This window comes from Acomys russatus, chromosome 17 (genome assembly GCF_903995435.1).
Source record: "Acomys russatus chromosome 17, mAcoRus1.1, whole genome shotgun sequence".
NCBI classification, from domain to species: Eukaryota; Metazoa; Chordata; class Mammalia; order Rodentia; family Muridae; genus Acomys; species Acomys russatus.
The window spans coordinates 62,129,280-62,147,572 of NC_067153.1; the positions used below are offsets into that span (position 1 = coordinate 62,129,280).

At 50.7% G+C, this 18,293-nt stretch overlaps 2 protein-coding genes across 2 annotated transcripts in view; both read left to right on the top strand.

The window, feature by feature from the left end:
• The window catches only part of Dip2b (disco interacting protein 2 homolog B), a 172,057-nt gene extending 170,956 nt beyond the window's left edge, over positions 1–1,101 (top strand). The window contains exon 38 of the mRNA XM_051160350.1: positions 797–1,101. Within this exon, the coding sequence (XP_051016307.1) occupies positions 797–1,049 (253 nt within the window). The 3' untranslated portion in view covers positions 1,050–1,101. The remainder of the gene's footprint in view (positions 1–796) is intronic.
• Positions 1,102–13,052: 11,951 nt separating this feature from the next.
• The window catches only part of Atf1 (activating transcription factor 1), a 33,360-nt gene continuing 28,119 nt past the window's right edge, over positions 13,053–18,293 (top strand). The window contains 2 exon segments of the mRNA XM_051160348.1: positions 13,053–13,271; positions 17,598–17,696. Of these exon segments, the coding sequence (XP_051016305.1) occupies positions 17,604–17,696 (93 nt within the window). The 5' untranslated portion in view covers positions 13,053–13,271; positions 17,598–17,603.

The window sequence follows — 18,293 nt, forward strand, 5'->3', positions numbered from 1 at the left end:
GAGTGCACGCCACATATACACAGGTGCCCTGGAGAGGACGTCCCCCAGCATAGGTCCTGAAGTCCTGGAGAGGACGTCCCCCAGCATAGGTTCTGGAGTCATTGCAACTCCCGTGCTGTTAACCACTGAGCCATCTCTCCAGCACCTCCCTCACTCTCGCTTTTTTGTCTGTCTGTTTTGAGACGGGGTCTCTCAATAGCCCTGGCTGTCCTGGAACTCACTAATGTAGACTAGGCTAGCCTCAAACTCACAGAGATTCTCCTGCCTCAGCCCCGAGTATTATTCTGGGTTCTTAATGATAGAAAGTAATTTGCATACAGCTGCTGTCACACAGATGGCTGCTGGCCTCTAGCTGACATCCAGGAGGAGGGCACACAGTGAGGGGACAGCGTGACAGAGGGACAGTGCCACACAGGGAAAGGCACTTGCTGCTGAGTCAGACCACCAGTGTAACCCAGAACCACGCTGTGCAAGGCAAAAACTGACCCTTCACTGGTCTTCTCACTCTCCACACGCCATGGCACACATATCCTCCCCGAACACGGCTGGAGAGATGGCTAACCGGTTAAGAGCACTTCCTCTTGGAGAGGACCTAGGTTCTGTTCCCTGCACCCATATGGCAGCTCAGAACCAGCTGGAACTCCAGTTCCAGGACGTGACACATTTCTCTTCTGACCTCCTCAGGCCCTGCATGCACATGGCATGCTTACATACATGCAGGTGGACAGCCGTACTTGTAAAATAAAAGTAATATTTTTAAAGGCTGCATGTTAACTGAGCACCATTGGCATTTCAGTGCCGTGTTCACGTGGACCAACTTGCTGGTGGTGGTTGTGGAACTGTGTGGCTCTGAGCAGGAAGCCCTGGACCTGGTTCCCCTCGTGACCAACGTGGTCCTAGAAGAACATTACCTCATCGTTGGTGTTGTGGTCGTGGTGGACCCGGGGGTCGTCCCCATCAACTCCAGAGGAGAGAAGCAGAGGATGCACCTCCGGGACAGCTTCTTAGCCGACCAGCTGGACCCGATCTACGTGGCTTACAACATGTAGCCAGCCCAGGAGGGGCCACAGGGAAGCCCCGTGGGTAGGTGCAGGCTTTCCGCTGCCGTGAAGATAGCTGCAGTACAGCCTTCATCTCACGCTGTGGGATGCTGCAGCCCCAGAACACCCAGGAAAGGAGACTTCTGTGGCGGCAACGAACATCAGACCTGAGCTCTGGCGTCTGCGACAGCGCGTTACTAAAGCAGTTACATGCATGTTGCATTTCCCTCATCTGGTATACATGCTGTATTTTTACCTAACATTTTAGACTTTTGTAAGGAGTTTAACGAATTCATAAGAGGGGAAATCTGAGTCCCAGGCTCCCCACCCTGTACTGTATTTTCCATTTTCCTGTAGTCAGGTGTCCCGTGGGGTTTCTAAACACGAAACCACCAAGCTTGAGTCAGCCCATAAGCAAATCAGTTAACTCACGTGAGAAAGCTGTGTGTGTCTAATTCTCAGTGTAAACACTCTGACCACGTTTAAATGTGTAGATAGGAGTGCGCATAGCTTAACTAAGGAACTGGGCAATCACTTGCATAACTGCACCCGGGCAGCCGAGCTTCCGCTGAAGGCCCGGCAGCGCAGCACCTTCTGTGGGGTGCTGCACAACCGAAGCTGCCTGTGCTTGTTTAACTTGTATCCTCAGTTAGCCTGAGCTTCTAAGGGTTCCTGCACCCACTCCTCTGAGCTGAGAAATGTCATGTCAGGGCTAGAGTAGCTAAGACGCATCAGTTCCTAACACGCTGATCGTCTAGCATGAGTGCAGGAGAGTTGCAGCTTCTCCTGTTCTGTGTCCGCAGTTTACATAGAGCGCTTACCCTGAAGCTGAGGGCCGCGCTCTGGCCTCCGCAGGCCGCAGCAGGGGCCATGGGATGAGCCCACCCATGGGACTGTCGGCCACACACATCCGACCACTACCCAGTTTGGGTGTCCAGAACAGCCAGGCTCCTCTGAAACAGGGATGTCTGATGTATGCAAGAGACTCTTTTGAAATGACTGGTGCCAGAGCCACACTCTGTACGGGGCTGAGCTTGGACTCCAGCTCAGTTTCCATTCTTTGGTCTGAAACTTCGTGTATTTGAATATAGTTAAATTTTATTATTTTTTTCTTACAGAAATATTTTTAAAAATTAAAGAAAACCTCAAGTGAAAAAGAATTAACCTGTTAAATCAGAACAGTTCTCTTTGACCTGTTCTGGTCTATTGTGTAAATATTTATTTAGACTATTTTGATAATACATATTATTTACCCCACTGTAACATCCTGTAAACTAGATGTGTTTTTAAGCGATTTGTAAGACTTGTAACTACCCTAAAATAAGGTTTATTAAGCAAACAGCAGACTCTTCCCCAGGCCAGCACCCCGGGCTGTCCTCAGACTCAAGACCCGGACACTGTGGCCCTTTCTCCGCAGTCTTCTTCCTCCACTCAAGCCGCAGGGAAGAAGGAAGGGAGACCTGGCTCCCACGTCAGGGCTGTGCACTCTGCATAGGACTAGTTTGCATGTGATGGAGGAAGGTCTTGGAGTGCAGGGAAGGAGTGTCGCCTCCCAGGCAGTGACAGCCCTTTAGGGATCACTTGTCTACCAAGGTAACAGCTGCACATTTTGGAAGTCTTAAAAATATTTGCTTTGCTTTATTTTTTGAGACAGGGTCTTTCCATACAGCCCAGACTGGCTCCCTCTTCCGGGCTGAGATGACAGGTGTATGCTGCCATGTGTAGCTCTTACAACAGCCAGTGATACTTGCTAAGCAAAGCAGGGCCTGGGTATCGAACAGTTCCATGTCAGCAATCTGCAAGTTCTAAGGAAAACTTGACCAACCTGCCTTGACTGGTAACTACAAATGCAAATTATTACCTTGGTGTCACCATCCAGGGACACGTTGTCTGCAGTAAATGTACTGTGAGCCACAGCTTATTTAAGGTTTCCTAACAAGTGTAATTTAAGCTTTCCTAATAACTGCTTTTTAAAAAGAGGCCTCGTTGTATATGCCCAGCTGCTTATAACTTGCTCTGTAGACCAGGCTGGTATCACACTCAGAGATCCGCCTGCCTCCGCCTCCCAAGTGCTGGGACTAAAGGTGTGTGCCACTAAACCCAACTAAACACATCTTTAAAACATTTTTTTAAACATGGTGTTGATTTTAACATATTTACCAAAAGTACTATTACTATGATATAAAATCATTGAGATGTTTTCTGTTTTGTTTTGTTTTTTTTAATTTTGGAAATGCTATGTGTATTAAAGACATTTTAGTTCAGACTAGCCACTTAACATCCCGGTGGCCAGATGTGCCAGTGGCTACTATTTTGGGCAGTGTGGCCTGTGATCCTGTGAAGCACAGCACTGTATCCCTCTCGCCAGCCAGCTGCCAGCCACTTGGGGCCATTACCTAGGTCGTCATTCCCAGGACATCTCTCTCAAAGCAATGCTGGGGTGGAACCCAGGGCCTGTGCTGGGCAAACCCCTACCACTGAGTTCACCCCACGTAGCCCAGGCTGGCCTGGGACCTCTGGTCTTCCTGTCTCTGTCCTGAGTACTGAGGCTGCAGCAGGCACCCGCCCCCATCTGATAATGACTACTTTGTTTCCCTGTGGCTTTGTTTTGGGTCCATCCCTCCAGCCAGACTGTACTAGCAGAGGAACACAGGCTGAGCAGTAGTTGCTCCCTCTGTGATAGGGTTTGTGGTGGCCACGGAGGTCTAGATGGCATCGTGGCTCTGCCCTTTCCATGTCCAGTGGAGACTTAATGGCTGAACTGACAATGAAGGCACTCCTCAAAATCCATTATTAATAAAACAAAAATGCCTACAGCCCTTCCTTACTACTGAACATGGGCAGGGAGCCCTAGACCAAGAGTAAACCCCATCTTAATGACAAAAAAGTAAGCTTTTCTGTGCGTGTGTGTAGTGAGGTTTTACTGTATGGCCCTTGCTGGCCTCAAACTTGATGCTTTTGCCACCCTGAGCCCTCAGAATGCCCAACACGTGCGCGCGCGCGCGCGCGCGCGCGCACACACACACACACAGAGGCCCGGCTCTCCCCAGAACCAAGGCCTTTCAGCATGTGGTTGTGTTGCCTCGGCTGTTGGGGACTGTGTCCTGTCTCCTCATGTTAGTTCGTCCCTGGGCATCACTCACTCCCTGCTCTCCTGGAGTCTCCAGGGCCCAAGGCCTTAGGCTCCTGCTAAGGTCTCTCTCCCAAGCATGGTGCTCAATATCTTGGCCAAATGAGTTACTTTCCTTGAATATCCAAGAACTTTAAAGCAATGAAGAGTCATCACCTTACCCTGGAACTCCAGCATAGCCTGCCTTAGTGTTATCTGTGCCGTCTGCTCTGATGTGAAACCAGGATGCTTGGAGCCAGAGGCTGCAGCCCTCCGTCCGCATAGCGGCCACTGCTTTACCACGCAACAGCCCTGACTTAGTGTGTAGATGGGCCCTGAGCTTCAGCCCAAGGAAGAGACTGCAAAGACACATCAAGTTTTTTAGTCCTAAATGCTGTTTCGTTTACTTTCTGTCAAAATGGTATCTATCCCTGTCAAATTCAAGCTATAGTACTGTGTAATTATGTATAAAGGGTTTTATTTATTTGAAATTAGATTAGATATACATTTTTAAATTTAACATCTGGCTGGACAGTGTTCTATTAACTCATTGAATGTGTTTCCTTTGTCTTGTGTTAATAAATATTGATGCTTGACTGTGTTTAATCCTTCACATGTTGGGTGGGGCTAGGGTGTGTGTGTGTGTGTGTGTGTGGTGTTGGGATTGGACCCTAGGCCTCCTTCAAGTTAAACATTCCCTGTAGCCCCAGCCATTCCCTGTTTCGGGGAAGGTGACTGCAGCAGTCTGAGAGCTCCAGAGCCAGTGCAACTGAAGGGGGCTAGGCCAAGGGACACTTTGCAAACCAGGAAGGCAGTTGTCCTAAGTTTTCTTTTTTTAAGCTTGGGATCTTTTCTCAGCACTCTAGAGGCAGAGGCAGATGGATGACTCTGAGTTCGAGGCCAGCCTGGTCTACAAAGAGAGTCCAGGTCAGCCAAAGCTACACAGAGAAACCTTGTCTCGGGGATTGGGGGGGGGGAGGAGGGCATGGGAAAGATTTGCTATTTTTAGCTTTATTTGTATAAGTGTTTCCCCTGAATGTATGTGCATTGCATGCATGCCTGAGGAAGCCAGAAGACACTGAATCCCATGGAACTGGAGTTAAAGATGATTGTGAGCCACCGTATGGGTGCCAGGAACCAAACCTGAGCCCTCTGCAAGAGAGCAGCAAGTGTTCTTAACTGCCAAGCTGCCTCCAGCCCCTGGTTTTGTTTTGAGTATTTCACTTGGATTTATTCTGTTGGGGGTGAGGGGAACTTAGCTGTGTGACTGTCAAAGGACAACTTGCAGAGTCAGCTCTTTGCACCATGAGGCTCTCTCAGGGCAGGGCTCCCAGCTGCTTCCCTCTGAACTATGTGGCGCGTGTTCTTAGGCCCGGATTACAGGCTGCATCTGCCCGGTGCCTTCCCTGAGGCGACGCTTGCCTTTGTGGTGTGGACCAAGCTATCCTGGCACCGAGGACTCCCCTCCCCAAGTCAGTGGACACACCAAGCACAGACACTGTTGAGAGCTGGAGAAAGATGCGGGGTCTGCCCTCCAGGAGCTGCAGGACGAGGGGCAACATGTAAGAAAAGGGGCTGGAGTGGCCAGCTGGGGGAGCATTGTCTGAACTGAGGATGGAATTCTGCTTTTTTGAGTCATGGTCTAGCCCAGGCTGGCCTCAAAATCCATCACGATCCTCCTGCTTCAGCCTTCCAAGTTCTGGGACTAGAGATGAGAGTTGCCATGCCTGGCCTGAACTTAGTTTGACAATGATACAGGTACAGTAAAAACAAGTAGGAAAGGCCGACACAGTGATGTCCAACGTGAACCCTAGCCCTTGGGACGTAGAAGCCGGAGGATTAGGTGTTCAAGTTTGTCCTCAGCTGCGTGTCCAGCTCAAAGCCGGCCCGGGCTACCAGCATCTCACAAGTGTCTCCTGAGTCAGTAGCATGGACGCCCACTTACCAGGCTAATGTCAGTTTTAATTCTGTCTCTAAAGCTTCAACTAAACCTTGACGGGCTCCCCATATGTCCCTCCAGCCAGGTGACAAGGGCCTCTCTCCTTTTAGAAGGGCTAGTGTGTTATATGTAAACAGACTTACCTCACGTTTAGGCAGCCATCTGATGCCTGTGGGCTGCTCTGAGCACTGAGGACGTGTCCCTACAAAGTTCTCATCAGCTCCTTAACCCTGAAAGTCAGCTATCGCTTTGCTTGTATAGGTCACAAACACAGCAGCAACAGCTGTCCTCCATAAGGTAGTATTCGGGGGCGCAGAAAGGCTACGAAGATCACTGTGAGAGAGGACGATGGCTTGGGATGTGGGAAAGCGGGGTTCACAGGCAGAAATTATTCCCCTGTATCCCAGCAACCAAAGTAAGCTAGCTTAAGGAGAAAGGAGCTACTCCAGCTGGACACGGTAGCACACAACTTCTGTCCACCGTCACCTGAGACCAGGAGTTCAAGACTAGCCTGGGAAACGTGATACCCTGACTAATAGAAGGTTGAGAGGCCGAGAGCTGTTGTGATGGCACTGGGAATCTATCTGTTACTACAACAGTTGAGAACATAGTATAAAATGTCAGGCTGTGTAGCTGAGCATGGTGGCGCACACCTGTAATCCCAGCACTCAGCAGAGGCAGGTGGATCTCTGAGTGTGAAACTAGTCAGGTCTACAAAGTGAGTCCAGGACAGCCAAGGCTACACAGAGAAACCTTGTCTCAGGAGGAAAAATGCAGGCTGTGGCAAGTGTGTTGTTTTTTTTTTTTTGTTTGTTTGTTTGTTTTTTGGGTTTTGGTTTTTTTTTTTTTTTTTTTTTGGTTTTTGGTTTTTTGAGACAGGGTTTCTGTGTAGCCCTGGCTGTCCTGGACTTGCTTTGTAGAACAGGCTGGCCTTGAACTCAAACATCCAACTGCCTCTGCCTCCCCAGTGCTGGGATTATAGGAGTGTGCCACCACACCCAGCTGCCAAATGTTTAAAGCAGGTTCTGGAACTGGTGCCTAGAAAGCCACTGTGTCACTGTCACAGGTGGGAGATACCAGAAAGTTCCTTCCTTAGGTCTATTAACTTTAGGTAATCATTTTTTAAATTCCATTTTATTGTTTCTAATGTAGAGGAGGGACACGTTCACGTGATTGCAGGCAGGCACCCATGGAGGCCAAAGGTGTCAGACCCCACTGGAACTGGAGTTGCCGATGGTTGTGAGCCACCTTATGTGGGTGCTGGGAACTGAACCCAGGTCCTCTGTGAGAGAGGCATGTGGTCCAAGCTAGCAGGCCAGCTCTCCCTCCTGCACAAGGCAAATCTGAATAAGGAGAACATTACAGATGTTCAGTTTACTCCATCTATAAAGTCATTCTTCACTGACTAGGAAAAGAAGTGAACTGCACAAAGAGGAGGGCTGCAGAGCTTGCTCAGTGGTTAGAGCACTGGCTGTTCTTCCAGAGGACCTGGGTTCAATTCCTGGCACCCGCACGGCAGCTCACACCCATCTGTGACTGCAGTCCCAGGAGACCTGACACCCTCTTCTGGCTTCTTACACGAGCTAGACACAGGCGTACACTTAAAATAATTTCAACAATCAGAGTTAAAGTGGAGCAACCTTTCAAGTAATTGCTTTTGGCTCTTGAAACATCGTGTTTCCTCAGAGTGGAGTAAAAGCTGTCACGTTTAGAAAGCACCTTCAGGGGGCCGGGGAGGTAAAGCCACTCGCTGCCAAGCCTGACCACCTGAGTTTGAGCCCCCGACCCAGTAGGACAGAACCGACTTCCTCACAGTTGTCTTCTGAGCTGCACGTGCTTGTCAGGGGTACACACACACATACATGGAAGTCACAGCAACTTAAAACTTCCTCAGATGCTCAGAATCAAGGCCGCTTTCCCTTTGTCTGGATATTAACGTTCAGCAGTGCAGTGAGTTCAACCTATAAAAGCAGTAGAAACCAGCTGGGTGTGGTGGTGCGCGCCTGTAATCTCAGCACTTGGGAGGCAAAGGCAGGCAGACCTCTGAGTTCAAGGCCAGCCTGGTCAACAAAGTGAGTCCAGGACAGCCAAGGCTACACAGAGAGACCCTGTCTGGAAAAACCAAACCAGAAGCCTTGGCGTGGTAGCATGTACACAGGCTAACACTTTCTCTGAAGACCCTGCACAAAGATGAGCCGCTAAGCAAGGGATCTGTGCATGCTATTAGTGGGGACGTGCTGTAGCATGTATGTGAAGGCAGAGAGCAGCTTTGTGCAGCTGGCCTTCTCCCTGCGCCTTTAAGTGGGTTCTTGAGATCTATCTCATGTCATCAGGCTTGCACAGCTGATGAGCCATCACCTCCAGCCCTCTGCACACTTTTTTTTTTTTTCTTTTTCCAAGACAAGATTTCTCTGTGTATACTTGGCTTTCCTGGACTCTCTTTTTATTTTAATTTTTATTTATTCATTATTTATACAGTGTTCTGCCTGCTTGTGAGCCATCAAGCCAGAAGAGGACACCAGGTCTCATTATAGATGGTTGTGAGCCACCACGTGGTTGCTGGGAGTTGAACTCGGGACCTTTGGAAGAGCAACCAGTGTTCTTAACTTCTGAGCCATCTTTCCAGCCCCCTGGACTCACTTTGTAGACCAGGCTGGCCTTGAACTCACATCGATCCACCTGCCTCTGCCTCCCAAGTGCTGGGATTAAAGGCGTGCGCCACCACGCCCGGCTCTCTGCACACTTTTTAAAGTTTCATTTTCAGTAGTATTTCAAAGTTTGTTTTTTTGTTTTTGTTAGTTTGGTTTTTCACAATAGGGTTTCTCTGTGTAGCTCTGGCTGTCCTGGATTTGCTTTGTAGATCAGGCTGGCTTCGAACTCTTAGAGATTAGGCTGGTCGTGGTGGCGCACCGGCCTGGTCTACAAAGTGAGTCCAAGACAGCCAAGGATACAGAGAAACCCTGTCTCAAAACATCAAAACAAAACAAAACAAAAGGTTGATGTTCAGACCCTCCTGATTTTACCTCCCAAGTGCTGGGATTATAGGTGAGTGCAACCATATACCACCCAGGGATTATTTTGGGTAGTATTTTTAGCCTCTATTTTTAAATGATCTGCAGGGGCAGAAATCCCAAGTTAGGTTCCCAGCACATCTCAGACAGCTCGTAACTGAATGACGTGAGGCTGTGGCTGCTCCACGGTATGTCTGAGAAGGCTTTGAGTGTGGATATACCGCAGAGTCCACAGCACATGACCAGCCACTGGAGTCTTCAGGGGGGCGGGGGAGCAAAAGAGGAGACAGACAGAGCCAAGAGAACCCAGAGAGCGCACGGCAGGGCTCTTAAGGAAGCAGAAGCTGGGGAAGGGAATACAGGCCCCTGTATTGTTTTAAATGAAAATCCCAGATCACTCTATTTCACCAATAGACTCAGGAGCCAGGTGCTGGGGTGAGCCTGCTAGCTCAGAGGCAGAGAATGCACCTACCCAGCTCACATCCTGATGGAAAAGCCCCAAAAGCCTCAGCTGACAGCACAGGAGGACAAGGCCAGATGCCCAAGGCCAAAGGTTTACTGGCTCAAAGCTCAAAAAGCCCCAAAGCCCCAAAAGGCCAAGAAACTCAGAAGCTAAACAGCTCAAGAGCTAAAGTCCCTTCTACTGGTACACGCTGTCTTAAATACCCCACAACTAAAGTCCCTCCTACTTTTTAATCCCTGTCAGCTGGTCTCTTCTTGCTGGGCCTCTTGACCTAGGGTGAACTTTATCAAATCCTGTGTACAGATAGCTCTTGGATTAAAGGTGTGTGCTAGGGCTCAGCTGAACCAAACAAAACAGCCCAGTCTCAGGGATCACAATGGGATCAAGTCTCCTGCCACATCCCTAGGTTGAAGGTTTAGGGCAGGGAGCTAAGGTGGGAGGTGAGAAGGGCAGAGAGGAGCCACAGGTACTGACTGGGTGAGCTTGGCAGCCAGCGTGGGCTCTGCCATGCTAATGGGCATGTTAGCCATTTGCCCTGGGCTTCTTTGGGACCTGACACCAACCATCTGTAACTCCAGCTTCAGGGGACCCAACACCCTCTTCCAGACTCAGGGGGAACCTTCAAATTTCCACATACCATACTCCCTCTGCCTAACATATACCCACACAATTAATAATATACTTAAAAAGCAACCACTTAACTGGGCAGTGGTGGCGGGCGCCTTTAATCCCAGCACTTGGGAGGGAAAGGCAGGTGGCTCTCTTTGAGTTAAAGACCAGCCTGGTCTACAGAGCAAGAGCTGTTATACAGAGAAACCCTGTCTCAAACCAAAAAAAATAAAATAAAAAGCAAACACTTGAAAAGAAAGGTTGAATGTATAGGAGGGTTTTGAGGGAGGAAAGAGAAGGGAGAAATGGTGTAATTATAATATAAAAAAAAGTTTTTTAAAATATGGGTTCTGGAATAACTGTGCAGCTGGGCTTTGCTGTTCAGGAAAGGCTGAAGCAAGCCTTCTCCCCAACCATACTTTTGTAGGTCACTTTCAATAATGTTCAGATATTGACTTAACATGATTTCATAGGTTTTTTTTGTTTGTTTGTTTTTGTTTTTGTTCTGTTTTGGAGACAGGATATCTTTGTGTACCCTGGGTGGGCCTGGGACTTGCTATGAAGACCAGACTGGGCTTGAACTCAGTCCTGCCTCTGCCAGCTCCGAGTGCCCACGTCTTCAGGCCTGGCAATTTCCATAACCGTGACACTGGCACAGAGAAGCTGGGTAATTGGCCTAATCAATAAAGCCTAGTACTCTAGTTTAAGAGTAGTCGCCAGTTTTAGCTTTATTGGGCAAAATTTCCTGGATGATAGTTCCTGGGTTCTCGTTAGCTCTTCTAATTCGTCTGTTTTAAATCACATTGTGTGTGCTAAATGGTCAAAACCGTTAGTCTTTCTACACTACATCGTTTTTGTATTTGGAGGGAATGTGTCTCCAGTACAACTTTACAAAACCTTAAGACTTTGTGGAGGGCATTCAAAACACACCAACGACTGTGACGAACTGCAGAGAACCAGATAGAGAAGCCGGCCCGACGGCGCACGCCTATAATCCCCACACTCGGGAGGCAGAGGCAGGCAGGTCACGGTGAGTTCGAGGCCACCCTGGCCTACAAAGCGACAGCCAAGGCTACACAGAGAAACATGTGTATCGAAAACATCAGAAAACCAAACAACAACAAAAGAAGAAAAACCAAAGGGGGCGGGGAGGCACCAGAATGAATGCCAACAACTCTGGAAGTATTAAGATGGCGGCGCAAGATTTTACGAAATTGCATGTGAACTTGTTCGCAGACAAGGTTTCCCTGTGTGATAGAGCCCTGGCTGACCTAGAACTCACTGTGTAGACCAGGCTGGCCTCTGCCTCCTGAGTGTTGGGATTAAAGGTGTGCACCACCACACCTGGCTGAGTTTTTGTTTTCAAAAGATACTCATTACGCCTTTAATCCCAGCACTCGGGAGGCAGAGGCAGGTGAATAGCTGAGTTCGAGGCCAGCCTGGTCTACAAAGCGAGTCTAGGACGGTCAAGGCTACACAGAGAAACCTTGTCTCAAAAAACAAACAAACAAAAGAGACTCATTACATAGCTCAGGCTGCCCTGAAACTCACCACAGCAGCGCACCAGCTGAGCCCGTGGGGCCAGCCTGAGATCACGGTTACCTGGGAAGCTAAGGCAAGCGGACCACAATTTAGTGGCCTGCTTGGGCAATTTTGGAGGCCCAGGGGCTGGAGAGATGGCTCAGAGGTTAAGAGGTCCTGAGTTCAATTCCCAACAACCACATGGTGGCTCACAACCATCTGTAATGTCATCTGGCGCCCTCTTCTGGCCTGCAGGTGTACATGCAGGTAGAACACTGTGTATACATAATAAGTATTTTTCTTTAAATTATGGAGGCCCTGTCTCAAAGCCAGATCTGATGGCCTGTGTCTATAATCCCACTTGTGGAGGCAGAGGCAAGAGTGTTGTCCCAAGTTTGAAGTCGCCCTGAGGTGACCAGGCCAATCTATTGCTGCAAAGCTTGTCTCAAATCCAGCCCTGGGGATATGGGCACCTAACACATCTACCGCCTTACGCTCAGGTCAGTTCCGTGCTGGGGAAGAATCATCTTGGTGTGATGCAAAGAAACACGTGAACAAATTAGGTTTGCACACACAAGGGCAGAAAGGGCTGTATTTTATCCCTACTCAGGTGGTAGTGACTCTCATTCCATTGGTGGGAATCTAGAAGGAAGGAAAAGGGTGTGCCGAGATCAGCAGGGACGAGGGAGTGGGCAAACGGGCACTAGACAAAATAGGCGGTTTATGGGATTTTAGCTCAAGGTAGACCCCTCTATTATTTACTTTTTTGTTTGTTTTTCGAGACAGAGTCTCTCTGCGTAGTCTTGGCTGTCCTGAAACTGGCTATGTAGCCCAGGCTGGCCTTGAACTCAGAGATCCCCTGCCTCTGCCTCCCGAGTGCGGGGATTAAAGGCGTGCGCCACCACACCCGGCCTGAGCTTTTTGTTTCGGAGCCAAACCCAGGGAGGACCTCAACCATACTGGGTAAACTGCTCTACTACGGAGCTTCCTCCCCAGCCCAACCTTCACTTTCTGACCCTCCTGCCTCCGCCGGCTGGGATTACAGGTCACACCTCGCTCCTGGGGTGCTGGGCTGAGGCCAAGCACCGGGGAGGGGTCGGGGAATAAAAGCCTTCGAACGCCCTTTTGCCTCGACGTCGGCCAGGTAAGAGACCGCACGGCGGGCGAGCGGGCGAGCAAAGGACTCCGCGCGCCAAGCCGCGCGCTTCCGGGAGGGGCCCCGGCCCGCCAAGATGGCGGCGCGGCACGTGACCGCGCGGTGACGCAGCACGCACGCAGGCAGGCCGGCCGGCGCAGGCCCGCCCCTCCCTCCCGCTCCCGCGCACTGCTGGGCCCCCTCCCCAGCCCCCGGCCTGGTGCAGGGCGATCATGCCGGCGCAGACGCCCCTCGCGGCCGGGAGACGGTAGTCCGGGACAGTCGGCTCTCAGGTTACAGCGCGTCCTCCCCGCCTCGGACCCCAGGGGCCGGCGCCACCCCGCCGCGGTGTGCGGCTGGGACGCGAGGAGGAGCGCGGTCGGCGCCGCCTGGGACGGGGGAGTGGACGTTCCCGCCCCGGGCAGCGGCCAGGCGGCTCCGCAGGTGAGGGTGGGGGAGGGGGCGGCGGGGCGGCACGGCGGGGACGCGATGGTGGCGGCCACGCGCCGGCTGGGGGTCGCGCGCGGCCCGGTGGGGGGGGGAGGGGCGGTGGCGGGGGGAGGGCGGGCCGCGCGCTCGCTTGTGCGCTCGCTCGCCCGCTTCCGGCCGCGCGCCGCGCCTCCCGAGCGCTGGGGCGTTGGGCTCCGCTCCCCGTGGCTCGCACGCCCGCGCGCGCCCAGGGCGGGAAGAACCCGGGGCGGAGTCCAGCATGCGGGGCCGCTTGCCCGGCGACGCTCCGGGGAAACCGAGGCACCCCGCGAGGTGGTGGCGCACGGTTCGCTTTGCTCTTCTTCCGGGTGTGTCGCCGCCGAACTTATGGAAACCCGGGGTCTCGGTAGCCGCTTTTTCTAACACCCTCCCTTTTTGAGACGGGATTTGTTTCGTAGGGTTCCTGGTGCAGCACTTCAAAGACATGGTCGCCGGGCCCGGGTTATGGTAGCCTTTTTAGTTTTGCCCTCTGACAGGGCCTCCCAAGCTGACCTTAAAAACAAAACAATACAAAAAACTGTATAGTCCAAGCTGGCTTCGAACACTGCTAACGTTATTTTTTTGTTTAAGATCTATTTATTGCAGGGCACGGTAGCGCACGCCTTTAATTTCAGCTCTTCGGGAGGCAGAGGCAGGCTGATTTGCCTTTGAGCTCTAGGTACTGAGCACCAAGCCAGCCAATTCCAGCAGTGAGACTGCGTTGTTTTTATCTACGTGTGTGTGTCTGTCTGTCTGGTCTGTGTGTGTCTGCATAAGTTTATGTGTACCACCAGCCGGCAGGTGCCTGAAGAGGCCAGAGGGTGTCAGTCAGATCTCCTGGAATTGGGGTTGGAGGCTGTGGCTGGTGCCAGGAATTGGCCCTGCCGTCCTATGAAAGCAGTAAGGCCTCTTAACCGCCATCTCTCCTGCCCAGTGTTAGCCTTTGTGGTGCGTGCTTGTTTGAAAAAGGCCTCATAATCTATCCCCAACCGGCCTTAGACTCAGTGTAGCTCAGTTTGGCCTAGAACTCACAGCAGTCCCGCCTTGAAGAGCACTGGGCCCCAAGCCTCGAAGGATCTCTTGACGTGAGGGCCATTTCAGCATAGGCATGATGGGGACTTTGTAAAACTGTCCTCACCTGTGATGAGAGTTTGTATAGTATTTATGTTTGCAAAACACGTTTGTCCCGAAATTTTGTGAATAGTTTAAGATGCTGGTTGCGGACTGGCATGGTGGCGCACACCTTTAATCCCAGCACCTGGGAGGCGGAGTGCTGTGAGTTTGAGGCCAGCCTGGTCTACAAAGCAAGTCCAAGACAGCCAAGGCTACACAGAGAAACCCCGTCTCAAAAGTTGGACATGACAGCTCCTAACGTTCTCCCACTAGAACGCAACTGCTGTCACCAGTAGATGGTAGTCAAGTGAAAAGCCTACCGCAGCTGGCGTGGGCTTAGTGAATTCCCAATTCTCATGCAGGCCTGAGAGTGGCTAAGTCTCCCTGCCTCGGGCCCTGTACCTCAGCTGGGTGGGGTGATGTCTGAGCCGTTACTCCATCAGTTTTAGGTACAGTGAGGTAGCATGTGGTTCTGTTCACAGGGTTAAATGAAGGCGTTGGTGCTGTGGAGGGAAGGGATGCGCTGGTTGTCTTCCTAGGGCCTACATTCCAGTGGTGAGAGAAAAATGAGCCATGAAAGAACTGTGGTAGATGCCTTAAGAAGAGAGAAAGTGTGCTCGGGCGCACAGTCAGCTTGTAGGCCAGCCTAGGGTCATGGAGTCACAGAAGTCAGCCTCCCAAGGAGGAAGGGATACTGCTGTCGTGTGTTGGAAAGCCTTGTGTGAGAAGCAGCCAGCCAGGCACGGTGAGGATTGAGAGAGATTCTACGTGTGACTAACAGCTGTGGAGACTATGCATCAGGGGGCTCCCTCTCTCGGGCTTGCCACGGCTCAGCATTTCCACGGAAGGGAAAAGGCATTCACCGTGTGAGGACTCTGCTTGGTGTTCACTGTTAACGCACGACAGTCCCTGAGGCTACCACTGCCTGGGTAAAGTCTCTGTCTGCGGGAGGGGATTGTGTGCCTTTTCTTCCATGGCTTACACCTGGAGCGTAAAAGTTGTTTTCTAAGACAGGTGTGAAGGTATGTGTCTGTAATCCCAGTTTTCAGCGTGTCAGAGGCCACACTAAACAAAGAAAGGACAGAACCACTGTCCGGTGCCACCTTGTTCTTGTTTGGTGCTTTGTTTAAAAAAAAAAGCAAGTGCTGGCAGGGACATAGTGAACCTGTCGCTGAATTTTACGTGCTGGTAGGACTGTGAACCCGCTCGGTTGCCACTAAAGTCAGTGTTGGCACAAGCCCGCGGGCGCACAGCAGGGTGAGGGAAAGCAGTTGTTGTTGTTTTTTCTTTTTTTGGTTTTTCGAGACAGGGTTTCTCTGTGTAGCCTTGGCTGTCCTGGACTCACTTTGTAGACCAGGCTGGCCTTGAACTCACAGTGAACCACCTGCCTCTGCCTCCCGAGTGCAGGGATTAAAGGTATGTGCCACCGCGCCTGGCTGTTGTTTTTTCAGGACAGGGTCTTGATGTAGCACTAGTTGTCCTGGGATTTGCTATATAAACCAAGCTAACTTCAAAACTGTAAGGCAGCGGCTGTCAACCTGGGGGTTGGATGACCCTTTCATAGCGGTTGCATATCAGATACCCTGCATTATTGAGTGCTTATATTGCAATTGATAAAAAGCAAAATTACGGTTATGAAATAGCAACAAAAATAATTTTATAGTGGGGGGGGTCACCACAGCATGAATTCATTAAAGGGTTGCAGTGTTAGGAAGGGTTAGAACCACTGGTCTAAGATCTACCTTCGCCCCCATGCCCAGCAACAGCAGGTCTTGAAGAGAGAACTGTTTTCCCTTTTGTAGCTGAACCATTCACAGCAGTCAGGAGATGAAGCAACCCAAGCATTTGTCAGTAGATGGCGGGATAAACAGTGTGTGACGGACATTCCTGCGGTGGTGTTCACACTTAAAGCCATGACAGTCCTGACACAGGCTACACGTGTGGCTGAATTGGTCCCCTTCCACCTGGTGGTTAGGTGGCCACAGAAAGACTCCCTCTGACTCTCCTGTGGGAAGGTGTGGAGTACAGTAGAAACCATAGTTGCTGGGGTTCATGGAGGAGGACAGTTACTAACGTCTGGGGTCGATTGTGCAAATGTGACTGTAGCCAACACAACTGGACATCAAAAAGTGGTAGGATAAGCCAGGTCAGGTGACACACACCTTTCATTCCAGCACTCAGGAGGCAGAGGCAGGCAGATCTCTTGTCCAGGACAGCTAAGGATAGATAGACCCTGTCTCAAAAAATTCCAAAATTCGAAGGGCTGGAGAGATGGCTCAGAAGTTACTGACTTCTAGAGAACCCGGGTTCAAATCCCAGCACCTACACGGCAGCTCACAACTGTATCTGCTCTGACACCTTCACTTAGACATCCATGCAGGCAAAACCAATGCATGTAATAGAAAGGTGAATGAAGTAAAAAAAATTTCCAATACAACTCACATTTTCATAGACTGGAGAGATGGTATGGTGATTGGGAGCATTGGCTGCAGGGGCTGGAGAGATGGCTCAGCGGAGGTCCTGAGTTCAATTTCCAGCAACCACACGGTGGCTCACAACCATCTATGTGATCTGATGCCTTCTTCTGACCTGCAGGGGTACACAGACAGAGCACTGTATACATAATAATAAATAAATCTTTAAAAAGCAAAAAATGCTGTCTGCTCTTTCCAGGACCTGGGTTTAGTTCCCAGCACCCACAGTGTCTGTAGCTCCTGTCCCATGGAATCTAACACCCACTTCCAGCCTCCTGGGACACCAGACAAACACACGACATATACACATACATGCAAGCAAATAGATCGTTTGGTCTTTAGAATGTGTGTGTTTGTTAAACTTTTTTTTCCCCCAAGACAGGGTTTCTCTGTGTAGCCTTGGCTGGCCTTGAACTCACAGAGATCCACCTGCCACAGTCTCCCTGAGTGCTGGGACTAAAAGCGTGTGCCACCACTTCTGGCCCTAACAAATTATCTTTATGAAGCTATACATAAAATTAGACCCCTCCCTAGATTGGAGAAGCAGATCTTCTCCTGTCATTAGGAGGACCCTTTATTTATAAACATATTCTGGTGTTTCAGAGTGCTCTAAACTGCAGCGCCAGCTCTCTGCTGAAGGGCAGCTGGCTGGTGAGATTTCATGGGACTGTAGTGGTTGCTAACCTTCTGTAATGCCTGGCTTTTTTCCTTTCAGTTTATTATGGAAGATTCCCACAAGAGCAACACTTCCGAGACTGCATCTCAGCCTGGCTCCACAGTTCCGGGAACTCACATTTCTCAGATAGTCCATCAGGTAAGACAAGAGCTAGCCAGAGTACTGAGCTGGCTGGGAGGCTCACAGCATGATCCGTTCTCAGTCACTGTATAGACCAGGCTGGCCTCGAACTCCAGAGATCTGCCTGCTTCTGCCTCTCTGTGTGCTAAGGTTGAAGGTGTGCGCCATTGTGCCCGACCTGGCCTAGAATTCTTGAGCAACCGAGTGAGTACGGAGTGCTGGAATGACTGGCATTTTGAGAGGTTTTCTCTGTGTAGCCCTGGCTGTCCTGGTTTCAAATTCATTAAGATCCGCCTGCCTCTGCCTCTGCCTCCTCGGGGATAGGATTAAAGGTGTGTACCACCACGGCCAGCACTAACTTCTGGCTTCTACCAAGGGCATAGAAAGCTGAAGAGTTGTGCTCCTACCTAAAAGAAGAGTGAGTTCCATCCTCTCCAGCTCCCTGACTTTTGAGACCCACAGGAGTTCCAGGTGGCCACGACTCACCTGTGGCACAGCACAGAAAGACAGGGCTGACATACCAGGAGGGAAGAAGTCAGCTACCTTTAAGACAAGGTCTCACAGAGCCCAGGCTAGCCTCTAACTCCCTGTGTAGTGAAGGGTGACCTTGAATTC